Below are 21,497 nucleotides of genomic sequence, written 5' to 3' on the forward strand. Positions count from 1 at the left end.
TATCTTGATGGTTTTTAGCCTATGCCATTCAATGCTGCACGTTCTAGTCTCAGAATTTGGAAAGAATTTGCTGTTCAGAAATTATACCCATCTTAAACACTGATGTATGGTTTGGTTGGAGTTTTTTGGGTTGTTTTTTGTGTGTTTGTTTTTTCAAATGAAATTATACAGTAAGCAGAACAATATATAATTGCCATATATAATTCCAGGTTTTAAAAGCACTGTTTCTGACTGCTTCTCTACAGACTGCAACACAATTGCCAATCCACTGTACAATCAAACATTTTACAAAAAAAAGTGGTGGACTGTAGAATGTACTCCAAACTATTGCAGTTCGAGCAGCTCAGTCATTTTGATACCTTGCTTCACAGTGACAGTGTATTTCAGAGTAGACAATAGGCTGGAACATAACATGCAGCACAAAAGCTGTACCTCTTCAGCTCAGGTTCTTTTGAGCTTGCAGTTTACTTCAGTGGGAATTCAGAGACCAGAGCCTTCCACTCCCCCAGCAGAAGCTTGAGAGAGGCCCACAGCTGTTTGTTTAGGATGCAATATTTCCTCCTCACATTTTTAGGTATACTTGTAGAGTGCAGCAAGCTTGTACAAACAGAAGGCAAGCTTCTTCGCTTTAAACAATGATTGTTTATACCAATTAAGCTTTTTAAGGGAAACATTCTAGTATAAACAAGTGACATATGCAGATACCATTGAAACCATTAATTTCTGTTCAAACCCAAGAAGCAGATCTGCAGAATAGAAGCAATGCTGGTGTTAACTTGCCAATTTTACTCAAGACACTTTTTAAAAAAAAAAAGAAAGAAAATCATCACATTTACCCATTTGTAAGTTCAGTAGATGGTAATCATATCTGAAGTCTCCAACAGCTTACTCAAGGAAAAAAGATGATTGTAAACACTAACTGGTGTCTGAGTTAATTCTTTAGGTGGCTGATTAGTTTTCTGAGTGTGGTAGCAAAAACTTTGCTTTCAAATTTTCAAGAAAAACCACAGCAGAAAATGAAAGCACAAGGAAAGACTTATTACAAATAAATGAAGATAGGTTCATGTGATTGACATTGGTGTTATCTTTCATCTGCTGCTATTTAGATGAAGGAATACTCCACCCTTCTGTTCCTCCTTGTAAGGATGACTCTTAAAATACTTTTTTACATTTTTATGTGGAAAGGCAACCTTTTTCTTCACAAAGCTCAAGATTATTCATTAAGATAATTTTAATAAAAATAGGTCTGGTTAGGACAAAGGAAAAATTATGTTAATTCCTTTCTAGGGGTAAAGACACAACAATAAATGATAATTAAGACAAAACCCTGATCTGACATCTGCTAATTAGTCAAGCTCTAGTACCATATAAATTGCAACTCTGGGGCAGTAACTTGCCGTGTTCAACATCACATTTTCTCACCACCACTTGTGAATAGCAAATCAAGCACTCCCTTAACACAGAAAGAAGTGTCGTCTTGACAATACCCAGGCTTACACTCTGCACAAAAACGGCTCATGATTTTACCAGCTTTAATGCCAAAACTATTCTTATCCCATTGAACACAAAGAATGTCTTCGGTGTTCCTCCCACTCCCTGGGGATTTTGCAGGAACTCAGTTATAACTAATAAGGGATTTATTTCCATTAGGTACAGCAACTTTTATTCCCCTCAAAAGCAAAAGCATTGTACCTAATAAAAGTAATGTTATACAAGGAAAGATAGGGAGGACTTCAATAAAATAAAACTAGCTGCAATAAACCAGAATAATTTTTAAGCAGTAAAGATCTCCCAGTGTATAGTGCTATAGAGCTCACAGACCAGGGAGGAAAGGATCCAGCTGAAAATACAGAAGGAAGAATATCTTCTACTGACTAGGACTAACTGTGCTAGGGATGAAACCGACTACCAAAACATACTCTACTGTTTGTATCTTACTCAAGAGATCTGAATACCCAGTTTTATATCAGGTCTGCATATAAAGTGATCTAATTCTTCAATTCATGGTAATCATCAACATTCATCGTCATGTAGCAGGAAAACAGACAGATTTTCCTTGCCTATTATACTCTGCAGTATACGGGAACTTTGTGCTATTAATCCTCCTCTGCTTGATCTCCACTCATTTATTATGGGTTGACGGATTTTTTCAGATCAGCCAGTGAACAGGAAAAAAGTTGACCAGCAGCTACTTTGTGTAAGAACAAGAAGCAGGTTCACAAACAACAGGGAGCAATGAGCATTTTTTTCCTGTTTGAAACAAAATTATTTATTCCAGCTTTCATGCTCTGCTCCTTTGAGATTCCAGTTATCAGCCAAATTCTTTATTAGAATTGTATGGAAACAAGATAAAAAATGATCAAAAGAAAAGCCAGCTGAAGGAAGACTAGTGAAAAACAAAGGGAGAATCATCATTGCTGGAAAGAAAGGGTCAGATATTGGTCACAGAAAGGAACTAAGGCATATGATACATATCACTGAATGAAACTCATCTCCTTAACTCAGATTTGGCTTGGACCCAAACCTACGTGTGCTTTTTTTCTTATTTAATAATGGGATTATGTAAAAAAATTTGAAAGATTACAAGGAAAAGAAAATGTGAAGCCACATAATTTTGTATGACACTTCAAGAGGATAAAGTAAAGCTGCAAAACACTACAGTATAATGTTAAGCCACATTTCCATTCTTAACAATGAAATAATCAGATGCAGCCTTCTATGAGACTGATTGTTAATTAAAAAAGGAAAACATCAAGCTAGCCAGGCAATATCCAATATACATAGACACAGTCAATGTAGAAAGACCTAGATTTGTGACATCTTAAAGTTTCAGTCTACTACTTCAAGCAAAGCATCCCACATTGCACCATCAGTATTCTATTGCCGGTTGCTCCAGTACCATCGAAAGCACTGCACCCTCCTGTGGGGATCCACTGGAAAACAACGTGTGCAGGGGGTGAGCTCAGTGCCTAACATCTTAATTAAATGGAACAGCTTCCAGTATTCATCATTTAGTACAAAAAAGAAAAAGGTAGGATTCAACATAAGTAAATCTCATAACTAAATTTACTAAACTAGCCCTTTACATGCATATAGCCTTCTTAGGCCTATGAATTTTGAAGAGGTTGAAGTATTAAAAATTAAGCCTTGCAACCAATATCCTAAAAGAAAGTTATGCTTCAAATCTAGAGCACAGAGGTATAGGTTAAAATCCCCAAGAACCAGCAGCAACCACCACCAAACTGAAAGGTTCACATTGTCTATGGATCAGGTATTGAGGCAGAGATGGAGCACACCAACTAGTAATTACACAGTATTTTCTGCAGCCAACACTGAAACAGCAAATTAAGTTAACTCCATTATAATCACTTCTAACTGTAAGCCCAATGATTGTAAATGCTGCATCATTTTTCACTTATAATGGCACTGATGCATTTAGGTCCCCTACTGTAATAGAATAATAAAAATACTTTAGGGAAAAATTGATTTAAAAAGTTGGTATAGCAACCTAAACATTTAGGCAGAAGCATTCACTCTCTAAATCCCTGTTAAACAAGTGAATGAAAACCCGTCAATAATGGAAAACTTTCTTTTCTTCTGTTATGTTATGAAAAGTAGGACACAGGACATGCAGAGAGTCCTATGCATTTCCAAAACACCAGACAGAGAAATATCCAAAACTTAAATTGGGAACAGAAGAAACAGCATAAGGAACAGTCTGTTACGCTATAAAAATTGGGATTTCCAGTGAGAAATACTATTTATCAGACTTGTGCATCCTTAACCTTACTGATGAGAAAACTGGTAGAAATGAGCCTCGTGCAGTTACACAAACTTTTCTCTGATATTCTCATAGAAGAGGTGTATTGGGTTTGCGTGGCAAGGTTTTGGTAGCAGTGGGGCTACAGGGGTGGCTTCTGTGAGAAGCTGCTAGAAGCTTCCCCCATGTCCAATAAAGCCAAAGCCGGCTGGCTCCAAGATGTACCCACTGTTGGCCAAGGCCGAGCCAATCAGCAGTGATGGTAGCGCCTCTGGGATAATGTATTTAAGAAGGGGGAAAACAACTGCACAAAGGCAGCCGAAGAATAGAAGAGTGAGAATACGTGAGAAAAACAACTCTGCAGACACCAAGGTCAGTGAAGAAGGAAGACGAGGAGCTGCTCCAGGCGCCAGAGCAGAGATTCTGCTGCAGCCCATAGAGTACCCCACGCCAGAGCAGGTGAACGCACCTGAAGGAAGCTGTGACCCTGTGAAGAGCCCGCGCTGGAGCAGGCTCCTAGCAGGACCTGTGGACGCATGGAGAGAGAGGGGCCCACGCTGGAGCAGGTTTGCTGGCAGGACTTGTGACCCCGTGGGACATCCACACTGGAGCAGTCTGTTCCTGAAGGACTGCACCCTGTGGAAGGGATCCACACTGGAGCAGTTTGTGAAGAACTGCAGCCCATCGGAAGGACTCACGTTGGAGAAGTTCATGGAGAACTGTCTCCTGTGGGAGGGACCCCACGCTGGAGCAGAGGAAGAGTGTGAGGAGTCCTCCCCCTGGGGAGGAAGGAGCAGCAGAAACAACGTGTGATGAACTGACTGTAACCCCCATTCCCTGCCCCCCTGTGCCACTTGGGGGGAGGAGGTAGAGAAAATCAGGAGTGAAGTTGAGCCCAGGAAGAAGGGAGAGGTGGGGGAAGGTGTTTTAAGATTTGGTTTCAATTCTCATTATCCTACTCCGATCTGATTGGCAATAAATTAGACTAATTTCTCCAAGTTGAGCCTGTTTTGCCTATGATGGTAAGTGCTGAGTGATCTCTCCCTGTCCTTGTCTCAACCCACAAGCCTTTCGTTATATTTTCTCTCCCCTGTCCAGCTGAGGAGGGGGAGCGATAGAGCGGCTTTAGTGGGACCCTGGTGTCCAGCCAGGGTCAACCTACCACAAGAGGTAAGCATACAGCAAGCATGGGGGCATAAAGAAGAGTAAAAAGCAGAGTTGCAAACCTGAAAGTACAACTGAAAGTTTACGGTCCGTGACACAATAGTTCCAGCACTAATTCAATTGCAAGCTTAGACACACAGCAAGCAACTTTGCTCAAGAAGATTTTTCACCTCTGCAGTGCATGTAGGTAGGCAGATTCCCCATCCTCTCTGCGGGGGTATATAAGCAGCAAGCACTGTCTTCAGCTTTCAATTAAAGATGAAGTGTTTACACTTACTGTTTTCCTTGCCAGGAGCCCTTTTTTTCCTCTTCACAAGTTCTCCTAAAAAGCACTTATTTTATTTTTCTTTTACATGTATTATAAAACTTCTCAGCTGGTGAGAAGGAGAAACTTCTGGGGTGAAGGAGAAACTTCACTCCTTCCCTTATTGCAGGGAACTTCTGCTTAGCACAATTTTAATTCCCTATGCTATCCACTGCCTAAATCCATTCATCCACTTCATTTGTATTTTTCCCTCTTCCCCTAGGTAGTGTAAGTGGTAAAGTGAATAATTTTTTTCATTTTTTTCCTTTTAAGCAGAGCCAAGTTATTAACACATATTTCCCTGCTCAGCTGGACCTCCTAATAAGCTAGTTACTGCTTAGAGTCAGGCTAATCAGGAGAGGAGACAAGATGTCCAGCAGAGAACCAACACAAGAATGACAAGTAGACTAAAAAGTGAGGCTGAGGCTATGTACTATGGTCAGGAAAGCAGATACACCAATGGAGCAATCTGAAGGAGGGCAAGTGCCTAATCACCAGCTCACCTAATCACTACAGACCAGGACAAAGATTTGTCATTAGCAAGCTTAGTGCTATTCATTTACAATTTTGTACTAGAAAAGGAATTTTATTCTTTTTTAAACAAACTCAAAGAAATTTGGCTGGTTTGTAACCACAGACAGTTGTTTAACGTGCAGTCCAGAACCTTTTAACGTAGTATGGCCTTAAATTTTAAATGTGTTGGTTTGCAGCTGCTACGTTTGTTCTGACTAACACTGCTTTAGCTGAAGTGCTCAAGCTAAAACATTAGAGTTTCTTCTCTGTAGTCTCAGTAGCAGTACGGACATACCTCACCTTAAGGAGATGAACACCTTTACTCAGGGAACAAGCAAGCTCAAAAAGTCAGAGCCTAATGAAAAAGCACCCAGACAAGGGTGCAAGGGGAACTGAGAGTGAGCCAAACGAGCAACAAAAAAACATCAGGCAGAGGAAATGCATGCAGCCACCGGGACGAGGGCAAAGCACACGAGGGCTGGAGTGGAATCAGCCGGAGACTGCTAATACATACCTAGTATTGCCGATCATTCTGTAAAATGCCCAAACTTTTATTTGTTCCAAAGAACAACAGGTCTTGCACTGTGACAGTAATACATAAGACAACAAGGCTTCACATAGCAGGAATAAGGTTGTGAAAGACCACGCATGCAGACCCATAGTAACAGCATGTTGTTGTAGTTTCTTAATATCTATGACAAATAGATCCTCTAAAGCATTTTGTTGCGAGTCACTTAATACCTTTGAGATCTGTGCAAAGGGACATGAAATGCTGTGATTTCTCTGGCAGCCAAATACTAGAAAGCCCTTGTTCTGGGGGAAATGCATCTCGTATAAAATCAGATTTCTTAGATTTTCTTCTATATTGTGTAATCTTAAATTTCAACTAGTCCAGTACCTTTTCCAACATCTTTCATGTGTTCTCAAAAAAACCTCCTAAAAACACTATGAATATTTCAGATATTTCTCTATATTCCTTGGGTGAATTTTATTAGGCCCTGATACTTTGAAAATATTAGGTTTATTTAAGTGTGATACAGATGTCTCTTTTTTTTTTTTTTTTTATTCTAGACAGTTCTTAGCTATATATTTCTGGTGCTAATTGTGTTACTGTGTGATCTCAGTTAAGTTTTTTAGTGACAAAATACACAAAATGTCATTAGTGAGTCCTTTTCCTTTGACATTGTATGCTGTTAGTTTTCCCTCTGGCTCAAATAATATACTCCCCAAATACAAGACTTCTCATTCCCAATCACAATAGTTGTAATTTTTGTAGTGTATAATATTTAGAAATACTTCTGAAGTCAAAGAGAGTTTGAATGACTATAAAATGTACATTACTATTACCTAGTCAAGGGAGTGACTACATAAATAAATCAGATTATACTCTCTTGTATTTATAAGCAAAAAGTGGTAAAAGAAAATTTATTATCATTTTTTCTCCATTTCTTTATCTGTGGGTAAAGGCATATGGAGCTCATTGTGATATACTTCTTATGCAGAATAAGAATATACAGAATTGTGAATGCATCAGTTTTAGATTGTACCATGTCAGGCTTCTCATATTTAATTCTAAACCTTTCCCCCAAACCAGACATTTCTAAGTGCTGCAGTCAATTAATCTCTTAAATCACTGTAATTTATTGAAAGAACTACTGTATCCTTTAGAGAGTGAATCTTGCTGAACCACATGATTTTATAGGAAGGGTCATTCCTTCCCCATCCTAAGGGAGATAACAGTTCCTCTTCCTTCTTTCCCTGACTCACAAGCTTATGTTACACCTCTAGGAGCACTTGAAGGCAGCAGAAGTTTTTTCGCTGGTTTTCTACATAGTAACTGACAGGACAGAATGAACACGCTAAAAGAAATTTTTGATACCATCAACAGACATAGAAAAGAACAATGGAGTCAGGAATTACTTTGCTGTCTTGGAAGTACAGAATACAGAAAAATTGTGAATTATTTTTATTAGCTTCTACCTCTCTAACTTGAGCATGTCATCATGGCCTGTGTAAATACAGAAAGAAAAAGCACTTTTACAAATACAAAATCCATGATTTATGTAGTGTTACTACATACAGTAGTCAAGGGTTAAGCCACTGAAAGCATAGGGTCTTTCTCTAAGTTTCTTTCTGCACATTACTAATCATTGTGCAATCTCAAATTTGTGTTAGAAATATCAGTGTTGGAAACATTAGTGTTTGAAATATCAGTGTTCGAAATATCAGTGAGTTATCTGGAGATAGCAAAAGGGGGAAGAAAGAAGAAAAAGACAACAATCTTAGCTTAACTTGCAAAACAGAACAGGATAAATTGCCAAATAGAAAATATTATACTAAGTTATTTGATAGCTAATGGAAGTACGGCATAAATGACCACACCAATGAATTTGAAGTAATTTCAACTGAACCTGTGTGCTCACCGCACTGTGCTTTTCTTTCTCTCTCATACTTTTTTTTTTTTCTCAACACCTTGCAGAGTCAAGCTTATTTGCAGGTGAAGTCAACCACATCACAGCCTGGCTGTCATGAGAACTATGATGAAAATGACAGTCAGATCAAACGACATCAGAGGCATGGGGGAACATGTTTGCAAACACTATTAAAAGTCTGCCAGTTTGGTTGCAGCTATTGCATCTAATTCAGTTTCTCTGGCAGCCAGTCTGATCTGATCTTTCAGTATCTGCTAGAGAATAAACACATTAATGAAATGGGACCATCTTAGAACTGGCTGCATGCCTACAGGTAGTTACAGAGAGGGCCACCTATACTGGGAGCAGCACAGGAATGAGGCTGTTGATGAAAGTAGTTTTGGTAAAGTAAAAACCAGAGCACTAAAGATAGCAGGAAATAAATTACAGGAATTATATGGGGCAGAAGACAAAGTTGCCCTAGACTCAGTGGAAAAACACAGTTCGCAGAGAGTCTAAGAAAAAGAAATGTGTTGCTGAGAATGATATATGCACAAGTTGCTATTAACCTCTGTATTATGTCAGAACAGAAAAGAGTGTCCAGATATCAGCACATGGCACACAAGACGTACTTTTTGTTTCTCTTCTTACTTCCCCACATTTCCTTCCTCAAAAAACCCCAGATGTATTCACGAACGTTTTGCAAAAGAAAAGCAGACAAGCATCACAAGATACATTTTTTCTAATGATCAAATTCAAAAGCCTAATAACCCAAAATTAAATATGCACAATAAAAAATCATTATCATTGATTAAACTGGAAAGACAAATGGAATAAATAACATGCATTAAAGGTCCAGTTTATACTATGGAAAGCTGTTCAGCACACAGATCTAGTACTTATGCATGAAAATCCAATTGACACAGTAGGCTATAACCATTCCAAAGAACCTATTACAGCCCATCATGTAAATGGTTACACATAATGATGCAGCCATTATGGTCTGTAGGGCTCTGGATCAGTGAATTAAAATTTCTCTAGGTAGAACAGACTTTGAGCAAATAGGCTCAAAGGAGCTGTTACAATAAACTATGTCAAGAGCTATCTTAGAAACTCCCAATTACACATTAACCCAAGTTGAATAGCTAAATTTTGGAAAAATTTAGTTACCTACAATACAGAAGCCAGCATTAAAAGTCAATATTCTTGAATATGTACCATATAGATATCACTGTCCTTTACTGTTTTTCAAGTAAGAGAATAAACTGTTTCAGATGTCAGTTGCAGATAACTCTTAGAGGGTAGATTTCCTTTTTTAGGATCATAGGATCATTTAAGTTGGAAAAGACCTTTAAGACCATTGAGTCCAACTGCTTACATATAAGTGCTATAATAAGGATGCAATATTGAGAAGCTCATGTACTCTTTACACAAATTTCATTTTTATTTAAAATTATCATATCTATAAATAGGTAAAAAATGCTATATAAATCTCAGAATAAATCAACTAAATGAAAGAAAAAGGTGCCTAATACAAAGTAACTAAATAATAACGGAAATAATTTGTCTGATATTGCATTTATAGAAGAGTGGCCAGCTTAAGGAAGGGCAAGAAACATATTTGGACTCAGTGGGAAAAGAGGCAGGTCCACAGCAAATGAGTAACACCACTGAACATACTGCCCAAATCTAGTTCTTTTCTTCAGGCCTTAGGGGAACGAATGCCATACATTGTTTAAGACCATAAACAGTGGCAGACAAGGGCTTAAAATAATTAAGAGAGTTACAAGGATATACTTCAAGATGCATCTCAAGTATAAGGTTCTCTCATGTGTGCTAGTTATGCTTAAAGTCTTATAGAGGGCTGATGAGAAACCTCACACTATGGCTGGTTAGGGCCTGATTCAGGTGGTTTGCCTACAGCATCCAGCTGAGCCGACAAAATGCCTATGAAGTGTGTGGCCCTAACGAGATAGTGGCCTTAGGGTATCTAATCCAAGTGTATAAACTCCCCATGCAATTAATGATGAGTGAGGTAAATGTTTTCAAGGAATTCAGGAAGAACTATTACAGTTATTGTGATGTATAGATGATGTAATCACTGTATCAGGTACCTGTGCATAAAATTCTGCCTGTGTCCTTATTTGAATATCTCACTGTGACATCACTTTCCAATTAGAATGAAGCACATTGCCACAGCACAAAACTTGACCCAGCACTCAGAGCTTATGCCTTGTTGCTGTAGTGTGCAGAGAAGCTGAAAGGATCAATGAACTTTCTTCCAAGTATCTGACAGAGGGATGGATGAAAATGGGCATGCCCGTTCAATCTGGCCATGCTGCTCAAACTGCTGTTACCTGACTTGCCACAGCAGAAAGGAAGAATCCTGCTTGTGTTGGCGCTTCTTGTTTACCAGTGAGCAGAACTGCAGCTGTTTCCCATGTCCGTATGAAGAAGACAAACCTTGCCAGTGCTGCCACTGCTCATGTGCAGAGCATGCAAATTGCTGGTGGTGCTGCTGCTCTTGTTCAAATGACCCAGACTGCAAATACTGCTGCTGTGGTGGAGAGAATTCAGCATGTCAGTATTATGAAAGCAAGTGCTGCAGAAGCTCTGTTGATGAACCACATCACTCAAGAACACTAGGAACTGTTCAGTAAGCGGAGTTAAGGGCTCATAAAATTTCTTGGGGTTTTGTTTTTCTAATTTACCTTCTGTCTTAATGGATGCGTTGCATTTAGGAACATACAATCTGTTGGCATGTCGGAGCTATTTCGAATAACCACAGGATACCATTCTTCTGAGAAACAGAAAAAGCAGTTTTATCTTGAAATTAGTGAAATCTTATGCTCATTACTCTGACTGGGGCAAAGACTACCCCAGAGCATCACTGCATTTGTAATTAGTATCACCTGATTTCCAGGCAAAATCCGTGAATGGCTAATATATGCTTACACATTCTCACAGTGTAAGAAGCTATGTAGTGGTAAGAAGGAAGACATACAGAGAACCTTAAAACAAGGAGAAAAACAGAAATGTGTTTGTAGCAAGGAGGCTGCAGGCAAGGCTACAGGGAAAACTGGAGTAAAACAAAGAGCAGTAAAACTGCTGTTAACTGGAAGTGGAAGGAAGCAGTTATATTCAGAGTAAGACAAAAAGGAGACAAATAATTATAAAGGCTCAAGAAATGCCGCACAGAGAATGGAAAGAAGGCATAGTATCAATATTAGAAGATAAAACTGGAAACCAGAATGGAAGGGGCTGATTATTAACTATAGAAATGCTACACCAAAGAGCACTCACAAAAAGGTACTGGGGGGGCAGGGAAGGGGAGAGTAGAAATGAAGTTATCAAAACTCAAGACTAGAATAGTACCAGTCTAAGAGGAATTGACAAGACCTCTGGAAATGCACTGTTAATTCCTACCTAGGTAAACTTTGAAGACCAGAAGGAATCCTCATAGCAACAGAAGATTCTATTCACTTCAGTTTATTAGGTTTTTTTTACTGTTGTTTAGAGTGACAGAAAAAGCAGATAGCATGGTTGAACATTTGGGGAGAGAAGGTGAGAAGTAAAACAATAACAACATGGATGCTAAAGAGAAGCACAGCAGAGGGCCAGACCGTAGAGGCCTAGAACCAGGTGTCCATCTTGAATAATGATGCTCATGTCAAGGCTGCGGAAAATATTCAAGGAGGTATTATAAAATTAATATTGTATTTTTAAAAGGATAACATCCACAGGCTATAAGGCAGGTTAGGACTATCAAGATTTTAAGGGAACAGGGATTAGCACATCCTGAAATTCAGTCCTCTTCTAAAATAAAATAATACTTTTAAAAAAAATCCCCATTTGAAAGTCTTTGCAATTAATATAAAGAATCAATGATAATAAGGCTGGTAACTAACACTAAGAATAAACTTAATTAATTCTAGAAATCAGAAATAATTCAGAGGTGAGTGATTTCTAAAATTACTAAAAATTAGGATGATCATATGTGAATATGTGTTATAATGTTAAGCAGAAATGTCTTCAATACTGTTTTGGAAATGGTGAAACAGTTGTGCTACCTTCTTGAGGAAGTATTCTGTCTTGAAAAAGAAAACATTTTGATGTTTATTGTCTTAATTTTTCATTAAAAAGAAAATATTCTAAAATAATTACCAAAGTTGTTGTAAAGGAAAGCATTTAGTACCCTCTGAAACAAAATAAAGGGTTTCATTTGAATGGCACAAAATGTTTTTCTTCACTCTAGTTATTTCTTGTTTCCATTTTGAAAAGTAATCAAACAAGAAATAATTTTGTATTAAACCAAACTGTATTCTTCTTTACGTTTGGCCACCAGCAATAACTCAACAAATTCACACAGACCTACAATGACTGAGATGTCTGTTTATTGTTGTTGGCAACAGCCTTCAACATATAGTGAAATAATTACAGAAAAGGAAAAGAAAAAAAAAATAGATTCTTGACAGTGATAACCCAATTGTTTAAATAAAATATCCTGTCGGAATAAAAGGATGGTTGGTATGCAAAACAGAACCACTTATGTTATAATTTTGTGTCTTAGATGGTACCCTAACATTCAGATATTTTTGTTTGAGTTCTTGGTTCTTGTGTTTTTGGGTTTTTTCCCAATATTATTTAGGTCAAAAGATGTCATGTCAAGATTTAGAACTAGGAATAATGCATCTGTCATTACACCATAAAGGAATGTCTCCAGCCACGCTTTCCGTGACCAACTTGCCTGTCCACTGTGCAAGCAATTGTTTCTCCAACCATTTATGCTGCCATGCAATCACTGCATTTGTGAGAAGTGTATAACTAAAAGCAAGACCAAAGCTGAAGTAACCGAAGACTTTTATATCATCATATGCCCAGTGTGTAGCAAAGCACATTGCCTCCCCTACACAAATAAAATTCATCTGAGGAAGAATTACCTCCGAGCAAAACTAGCCAAGAAATACATGCGCAGACATGGCTTTCTGAGGTGGAGATTTGACCATTGTGAAGGACCAGTCTACTGTGAAACTTGCAGGGAAAGAAGAAGAGTGGCAACGAAAAGATGTAGAACATGTGGAATTAATTATTGTAATGAATGTCTGCATTTAAATCATAGCAAGGATGGTGCTCAAGACCACATTTTCACCAAAGCACATCAAGAAGATCATGAACAGTGGTGCTGCTTACTGCACAGCAACTCAAACCTCTCTGAGTATTGTCTGGATGACCATGAACTGAACTGTGGGTTCTGCAAGAACTCCCTGCACAATGATCATGAGACTATTCCCTTGGCAGTCGCATGTTCAAGAGAGGCTGCTTCCCTCTTTGATACAATTGCAAAATTTAGAAAAGGTTTGTATTTCTGCTGTTTCTCACACTTCCCCATGCCTCCTCAGGAAAGAAACTTGAACATACCATTGACAAATTATATTAATTCTCTGCACAGCACAAGAGGCAGAAAGGTGGTGTGTTCCCCTGTAGAAACACAAAAGGAACAAGCCCATAATTGTGGCATCATGAGCCAGACTCAACTATGAGAGAATGAAGCATCTGTATGTGGAATGGGAACAGAAATGTGCATCTCGGGAGGGGAACCTTCATTTCATACTGCAGGACCCAGCATGGAATAAATATCAATTACATCTGCAGAATAAAATAGTGAATATTTTTTAATCAGAAATATATGCTTGAAGAGGAACTGCTACTTCCTCTGCAAGCAAGTTATGAATTGTCCCTCTTCAGTCAGTTTTATGCTTACACCCATGCTGACTAAGAGGCAAAGCGGTCACGTTTTTCTGAGGTAACACAGCAATGTTTTTACTTTTAACTAAGACTTGATCCACAGCAACTAAGGGGCTGAATGCAGACTAGGATTTTATTAATTCCTTTTAATTTTGATCTTTGCATATAACTTCACAAATGTTTGGAACATAATGAAGTTGCATGGAAAATAACATTCAGAAAGGTAAAAATGAACCATGCACAATGAGAAATAGCTGGAAGCATTAAATTCTCAATTTTGAAACAGTCTAAAGTTTGAGAAAATAAGTGATGTAGAATATTTGTGCAGAATTTTGTAATGTGACATTGTTTCCTGATGTTAGCTGAATGCCACTGGAATCTACTATCAACCTTTGGTATTTTTGATTCTGTTCCTTCAGAGTTCACAATTTTTAGTGTCAGAAGAGTTAATCACACCTTCACATAACAGCCATCAGGGGAATGTATTGTCAGCCACAGTCATAATGTGGGCTATGTAGGCGCATTTGCTGCCATTATTTTAACTTCATACTGGCATACTGAATTTTCAAAGATAATATAGAGCTACAATAAATTAAGATTCAGGATTTCCCATGTAATGAAGTAAAAATTATCAAGCCCATTTTGGGGGAGATAAATTTGAGTAAGTGAGGAAACAATAATTAAATAACAATTAATGCCAAATTTTATATACCCAGATGAGAATATTTTGACCCAAACAACTTCCCTCAGGGCTTACCAGCAGCAGAGGTGAGAGAAAAATACCAAACTCCTTATTCTTGTCACACGTTCTACCAAACCTGAAATTTTTTTAAGCTAAAATCTATCATTCCGCCTCTTGTAACCACTACATTTTAATATGCATTTGGAACTACTGACCTGATTTTTTTTTTTCCCAGTACGCCAAGGAGTTGATAATGATCTAATGGAAGTTACCCTGTTAAAAAATAATTTCAAGACCTATAAGGACACCAAAAGGAAGGAGCTCAGAAATGGATTCTTAAAATTATGTACGGTTCTTCATGAACAAGAAAAGGACATGATGGAGTTGCTTGAAAACATTGAACTTAAAAAACAGAAGGAAATTTCAGAATACATAAACTATGCATCCAGTCAGCTATCATATATGGATGGCCTTATTCAATACTCTAAAGAGGCTCTTAAGTAGGAAAGCCAAGTTGTGTTTCTGCAATCTGCACACTGCTTAGTGAAAGAAATAGAAAATGCCATTCCTTCCATTCTCCAACCTAGTCCACATCTAAGAGAAGATCCCTTAAGAAAACTTCAACTTAACTTTGATGAACTCTTCTCCGTTTTACAGGGACTTGTCCCATCTGCTAGCAGAATAAAGCAGTCAGAAAGTAAAGCAGAAAAACATCCCTATTCTTTTAACCCAGAGACAATTGTTCCAAGGCATGTTTCAAGTATTCGCGAATCCAAGCAAGCAGCATTGTTCCAAAGCCCATCGTTAAATTCCTTGTTTGATTTAGGTGTGCTGTCTAAAGACACTGTCAGAAGACTAAGCTTTTCACCTCCCCACCATCCTACACAGAGTAATGAAGTGTGTGCGTACTGGGATACAGCTTGTGAAACTCCAAGAAAAGAAAGAAAATACCAGATTGTTAACTTTTCAAGCCCAGAACCTATAGGCAATGAATCCATCCCAGTCCCAGGACCTGTTGTTATATACCAGACTGTTGTTTACCCGAAGTCTGCCAAAGTAAGATACTAGTAAATTCTAAATATATACAAGAGACCATTATAGTTTCAGGCTGTTATAGTCTGAACCCATAAGAGTTTGAGTAAATAAGACTACAATATCAGTTCAAATACTTTATTTGTAGGAGACAATGCATTTCAAACTCACCTTTTAAGATAAACTAAAGCACAAATTGAATCATATCGCATTCTTACTGCAGTCAATAGGGTTGTTATATTATTATATATGTGATACAAATATGTTACATGGAAAGGTCTAATGCAGAAAGAAATAGATGTACCATGTTTGTATTTAAATATCTGTATAGCAGATCAAATAATTCAATCCTGGTCTTGGCGTCAATGTGACGACATCATATCCATGTAATTTTCCTCATTACACTTTTCATAGATGCTAACAAGATCAGGATGCCAGTTGCATAAGATCCCAAGTGCATGTTGCAAAGGGCTGACTGCTGTCAGCCTGCATTACTTTTAGTGTGTTAGAAGAGGATACTATGAAATTCCCAGCAGGAAGCTTAGTGCATTTTCCAAGTAAGACCACAAACTGCATGTATCTTCCACACATATTTCATGCTACGGTTGGAATTTCAGCTGCATTGGCATTTCAAAATTAAAATCTGCCAAACAGGAGCCCTCCAAAAAAAGCAAAAATTAAAATGAGCAAGAAATAAAGAGTATGTAATGGTGTACTACGGATTTTTGTCTCTTCACAGATTTACTGGACTTGTCCCACAGAAGATGTGGATTTCTTTGAGGTAGAGTTTTATGAAGTTGTTGGTATTAGTCCTGATAACATTGTCCAGACACAACTAGCTGGCCAGCTAAGCAAAATACAGCAGCAGAACCTTGAGATACATAATCTGGATCCAAATACGGAATATCTTTTTAAAGTCCGTGCTGTCAATGCAAGTGGTTGAGGAGAATGGAGTGAGATCTGTAAGGTATTGTAGATTCTTCCTATACTTCATAAAGTTGCCTTAACTTTCTTGACTCTGCAATTGTTTTTTACCCCATCTATTTATGAGAAAGACTGCTTAAATGGAGTATTGCTATTCACTTATCTAGGTAAGTGATACTAACAGTTACACTGGATTTTTCCATACATTGTTCTTTCTAGCTCAGTTTGCAACAGCTTGACCTATGTAGAATGTTTCTCATTTTTTCTAGTAAGGATACTGTGTCATGATTACATCAGGCGAGTCATTGTAATTCATATTACTTCAGGACTGAGACTGCCTTTGCACTAATCTCTCTGAACACACAGAGTAAGAGTAAGAAGAGTCAGATTCAAAAGCTTTCATGCTAGAACAAGGTGGCAATCATTAGAAGAGAGGAAACAAACAGAAAATTAAGAATATTCTTTGACACCTTTGGACATGAGACTCCTTTACTGTGGTTTTAGAAGAGGAGGAAAAGTGTTGCAAAGATAAAAGTTAAAAGGAGTAGGAAGCTATTCAGAAAGGTGTCAAAAGTTAAGGCATTTAATGAATTCACTTTATCATCCTTTAGGCATCCCAAATCACTTGCTGAAGTCACCTTTAGTTTTTCATGCCTTGCTGAAAAAATACATGCTTAATTCACGCTTTCTCCTTGATAAATTTTCAGTAAAGGGTGTATTGAGGAGCTGCAGTACATAAAGTGCAGGTGGCTTCTATGAAAGAAGTAGGCACTATTCTCTGGTTCCAACTGCATTTCACAGCCTTTTCCTATATCAGTTGCTCCAAGTACTGTCCCTTTCCAGGCCTCTTGTCCCTTGTCACATTTAGAAAGTAGAAGTCTTAACTTTGAAACAGCATTCAGACATCCCACTCACTTCGCAAGTTTTAAAGACAAACAACACCTTCCTGGTCTGCTCCACTTCCTATACCTAAAACACCGAGCACAGTAGTTTCTTTTTTTTATCTAACATATTGGAATGCTATATTGGTTTTTCTTCTGGGAACTGTTCTTTCTGCATGCAGCACAGTCATATTAATGTTCCAGAGAAACACAAACTCACTAAACAACTGCTGTAATTTACAGAAGTAAAGAGTTTCATAGCAAATGAAAATGAGACAGCATATATGACAGACTTTTATAAATCTTTTAAAAAATAACTACCTCTGTTCCTTTTGCATAATATCAGACTATTTTTCTTTACCAGTTACACTACACAGAAAGCTTGGAAGGACTTTGTTTAAAAGGAAATATGGCATTGGATCTTAAGTAGGGGATTTAGTCAGAGCAATATCATTCTTCATGTGTAACAGTTACTAAGTCTGTGAGGGAATGTAACTGTGATGGCTGTGACAGGTCACAGGAGCCCAGGCACCAAGCTATGAAGAGAAGGAAGGTGACAAAGTTTTGTTAGACAGCAGCTACTATTTCATTCTTTGAACTAAAGCTGATGCCATGCCACTGATACCCCGAAATCTCAAGTCCCACAGAAAAGGTTATTCAACCATAGGGTGTTATTTAACATTACAAGCAGATTTCCCAAGCCTGTATGCAGCCCTCATAAGCAAAACAGAAAACTGTAGACTCTGTGCTTAGGAGTGAGGGAATTTCTCTCTTCTTAGCCCAATAGCATGACTGTTGGCTTACAGCTGAATCACAGCTTCCTCAATTTCAGCCATTTGTCAGTGTGTGAAACACCATGGAAGTACCACTATATCCTTGTAACATGATCATAGAAGCTGCTACAGATAGCATTATCTCTTGGCCCAGGTTGACTCAATATAGGCTCCTAATGCCTCAGAAGTGCCTGATGGTATCTAACATATCTGCATAGGGCTGACAGATGACACAAGGCTTGGAAGATGCACTTCTAGAGCAGCAACTAGGAAGAAGGCAGGATACCCTCGAACATCTCAACTGGCAAAAGATGTTCATGATTATGGCAACTGGATCCTAATTTAAAAGTCAATTGAAGGAATTACACTGCACTACGCTGAGTAAGGGAATGAACAATATAGGGGATATTTTTGAGTAAGTGTTGAGGTTGTGGAAGATCCTGGATGAATGACAGAAACTGAGGGCTGCCTTGGCAACCAAACTGCTGTATTAAACAGCCCTGGCAAACCATGCAAAGCTGTGCCACAAGGCAAGTGACAAGGAATCCTCTAAGGATGAAATTCCATGCTCCCTGGAGACTTTCAACAGACAGGTAAGAATTTGTTGCCCCAGAGATAAAGGATTTGGCATCTGCCATGGGAGCACTAAGGATGCAGTTAGAAAACCAGGAAGGGAAAACACTGGAATTCTGCAATCCTTGCTCTAGTTGCCACCAGTACTACCACTCTTGGAAGAGGTGCTTCCCCACTCCTTCTGAATGACAGCAGCAGCCTGCAGGTGTTGACAGTGGCCTGCCACAAATGCCAATAGACTTTGTGTTCCTTAACTTGTCTCTTGAGACCATCAACCACAGAAACAGTGATAATTCTAATGGTGGTTTTGTTGCTTTTTAACTTTTCATCATACTCTTGTCAATTAAAGCTTTGGAAGGGGATTTTTCAAAATTACCTTGGAAGCCAAATGCAAAATTACTTTTAATAGGAAGCGGGCTTCTAAATCCTGTGGTCATATCTGAAACTTTTTCCCTAAATGACCAGCTGCCAGAACATAATGGCTATGTATTGTATTAATCACTCCAAAGTTTGCCACCAGACAATTGCTTGTTTTTAATGTAAGGTTTTTTTTAAGCTCAATTTCCATTTTGCCTCCAAAATAAGTACTTAGACTTTCCAAAGTTTAACATAGATAAGACAGTTTCACTGCTTTGAAAATACATCTGTAAGTAGTAAGTTCATTTGAAAACAGGCACTAATTAAATCCTACCCCCAAAATAATAAATACATGTACCTCTTCTGTACTTTAATACATTCTTGTTTTCTACTTGCAGATAATCACTTCAGATGGATATGGGAAAATCGAAGACAGGTGGGAGAAGCAGAAGAGTATTTAGGGTGCTCTGCGTACACGAAATAGATAGACAAAAAATGAAACCAGGGATTCTTTTTTTTTTCTTGAAGAACCAGAAAATGTGTATGCTTTCTTATGCAATACCCCATTTTCCACTGAGGTTAGCAGCCAGACATCTAACAGTGAGGTCTTCAGACTATTATTGATTTCTGGCAAATAATAATAATAATAAAAAAACCCTGCCTTTTCATTAGCTTTTCTTTTTCTAGATGTAGCACCATAACCTAAGGAAAATGCTATGCCATGCATAAAAATATACTATAAAACCCATTATACTTTAGGGACCTTTGCAGCTTCAAAGGAAATAAATTACATATTTGCATTGCAAGTTAACATTCCAATTACTATTCCCTATGAGACCATTCAATACCAGTTCATAAAGAGCTGCAGGAGCCTATATCATGCTTTGCATATTTTTAAAGCGCAGAATAAGTTACTCTGTACATACACACTTTTGGTCCCAGCCTCACTCAGCTGAAGTACAATGTGCATACACACGTAGAAGGACACTGGCAACAGGCAGGACAAGAAGCACAAGAATGAGGGCAGACAAAATTTTATCTCCCTATGTGCTTAATTAATAATGGTTATGTTTACCTGACTGTTGTGAAGGTCACCTCTGTGAGTTGCAGAGTATCAATTTGTTAAAAGTAGCTGCAAGTAAAATCAGTTCTGATCCACTGAACAGGAGTTACTAGATCCACAGCAAGTTACTGTGTTGACATAATCAAGAGTAATAACTAATGTCCTTCTCTGTGCAGGGATGGTCTTGCACGGTTCCTTTATTTCACTTCAGCCATACCAACCAGGTACGCGTATTTAGCTCGCTATCTATATTTTTACACACACACACACATATATGCACTTATACATATCTCTTTCCATATATGCTTGCACATACACACACAGACATATACATATATGTATTTAAACACTTTTACAACTCCCTTTGCCCCAGTCCTATCAACTAGGGTACGTACATGGGCATGGAAATAGGATCAGGGCCACTACAAGCTCTTTTAAACCCCTTCTGTGCATTTGTATATTTGTGTCTTACCTTCAGCACAGAACAAATCCATTTATAGAAAATCATGTATTATGAATACTGCCCATGAAATCTTGGACCTCCTGTTACCTTCCTTAAGGCAAACAATAAAACTTATGTATATTTATTATTAATATATCATTTGTCCATTGCACCTTTCTTTTCCGAATCTCTGGTTTAGCTTCACATAGTTGCTGCAAGGTAGTAATATTCTACTCACTTTATCGATGGCTAATGTGATAAGAGTCAGGACAAAAAGGCAACAAAGCCAAAATCTGAACTCTGAGAGCACCTAGTTCTCTATCTTGTGCTAGACAGTGAGCTATTAGTAATACTTCAGTTAATATGTATGTTCTCGCCAAGATCTCTGTGCAGTCTTTACTTGACAGCATACTTTTCTTTCTATGAAATCTCTAGATAGAAGTAAAGGCTATTAAAAGTAAAAGAGGTTTGCATTTTCAAACCTATTGAACAGTTATAGCAGTGTCTGATTTTGAGAAGCTTATTGTGAAACATTTAAAAGAGGCCTGATCATCACACATGAAAAGCACCTGCAATCTAAAACTTCTGCTACATTTTTGCAGAAATCTAAATGTCTCGGCCCGCCATATAGTAAAGCCCAATTATTCCTTCAATACTCATGGCTTTTTAAACCCTTTCCCCAGACAGCAACATTTACACCTATTTCAAGGATATGTGAGTTTTTGCTGGTGGTTTATAGTTCCCCAGAAGCTCACATGTCTGGTATTCCCTTTAGTATATATCTCTGTAGATGGATAAGACTGCAATTTGGATCAACTGTATAAAATCCCTTTGCACCCACTGGCTATCCATTGGTAATAGCAGCCTTCTGTA

At 38.1% G+C, this 21,497-nt stretch overlaps 1 protein-coding gene across 1 annotated transcript; it reads left to right on the top strand.

The window, feature by feature from the left end:
• Positions 1 to 10,452: 10,452 nt before the first annotated feature.
• On the top strand, positions 10,453 to 19,580 carry TRIM42 (tripartite motif containing 42). The gene is given in 5 exon segments (XM_009814006.2): positions 10,453 to 10,808; positions 12,801 to 13,507; positions 14,815 to 15,635; positions 16,351 to 16,578; positions 19,518 to 19,580. Coding segments are annotated over 5 exon segments (2,175 nt in total).
• Positions 19,581 to 21,497: the final 1,917 nt, after the last annotated feature.

This window comes from Gavia stellata, chromosome 11 (genome assembly GCF_030936135.1).
Source record: "Gavia stellata isolate bGavSte3 chromosome 11, bGavSte3.hap2, whole genome shotgun sequence".
Classification (NCBI taxonomy): domain Eukaryota; kingdom Metazoa; phylum Chordata; class Aves; order Gaviiformes; family Gaviidae; genus Gavia; species Gavia stellata.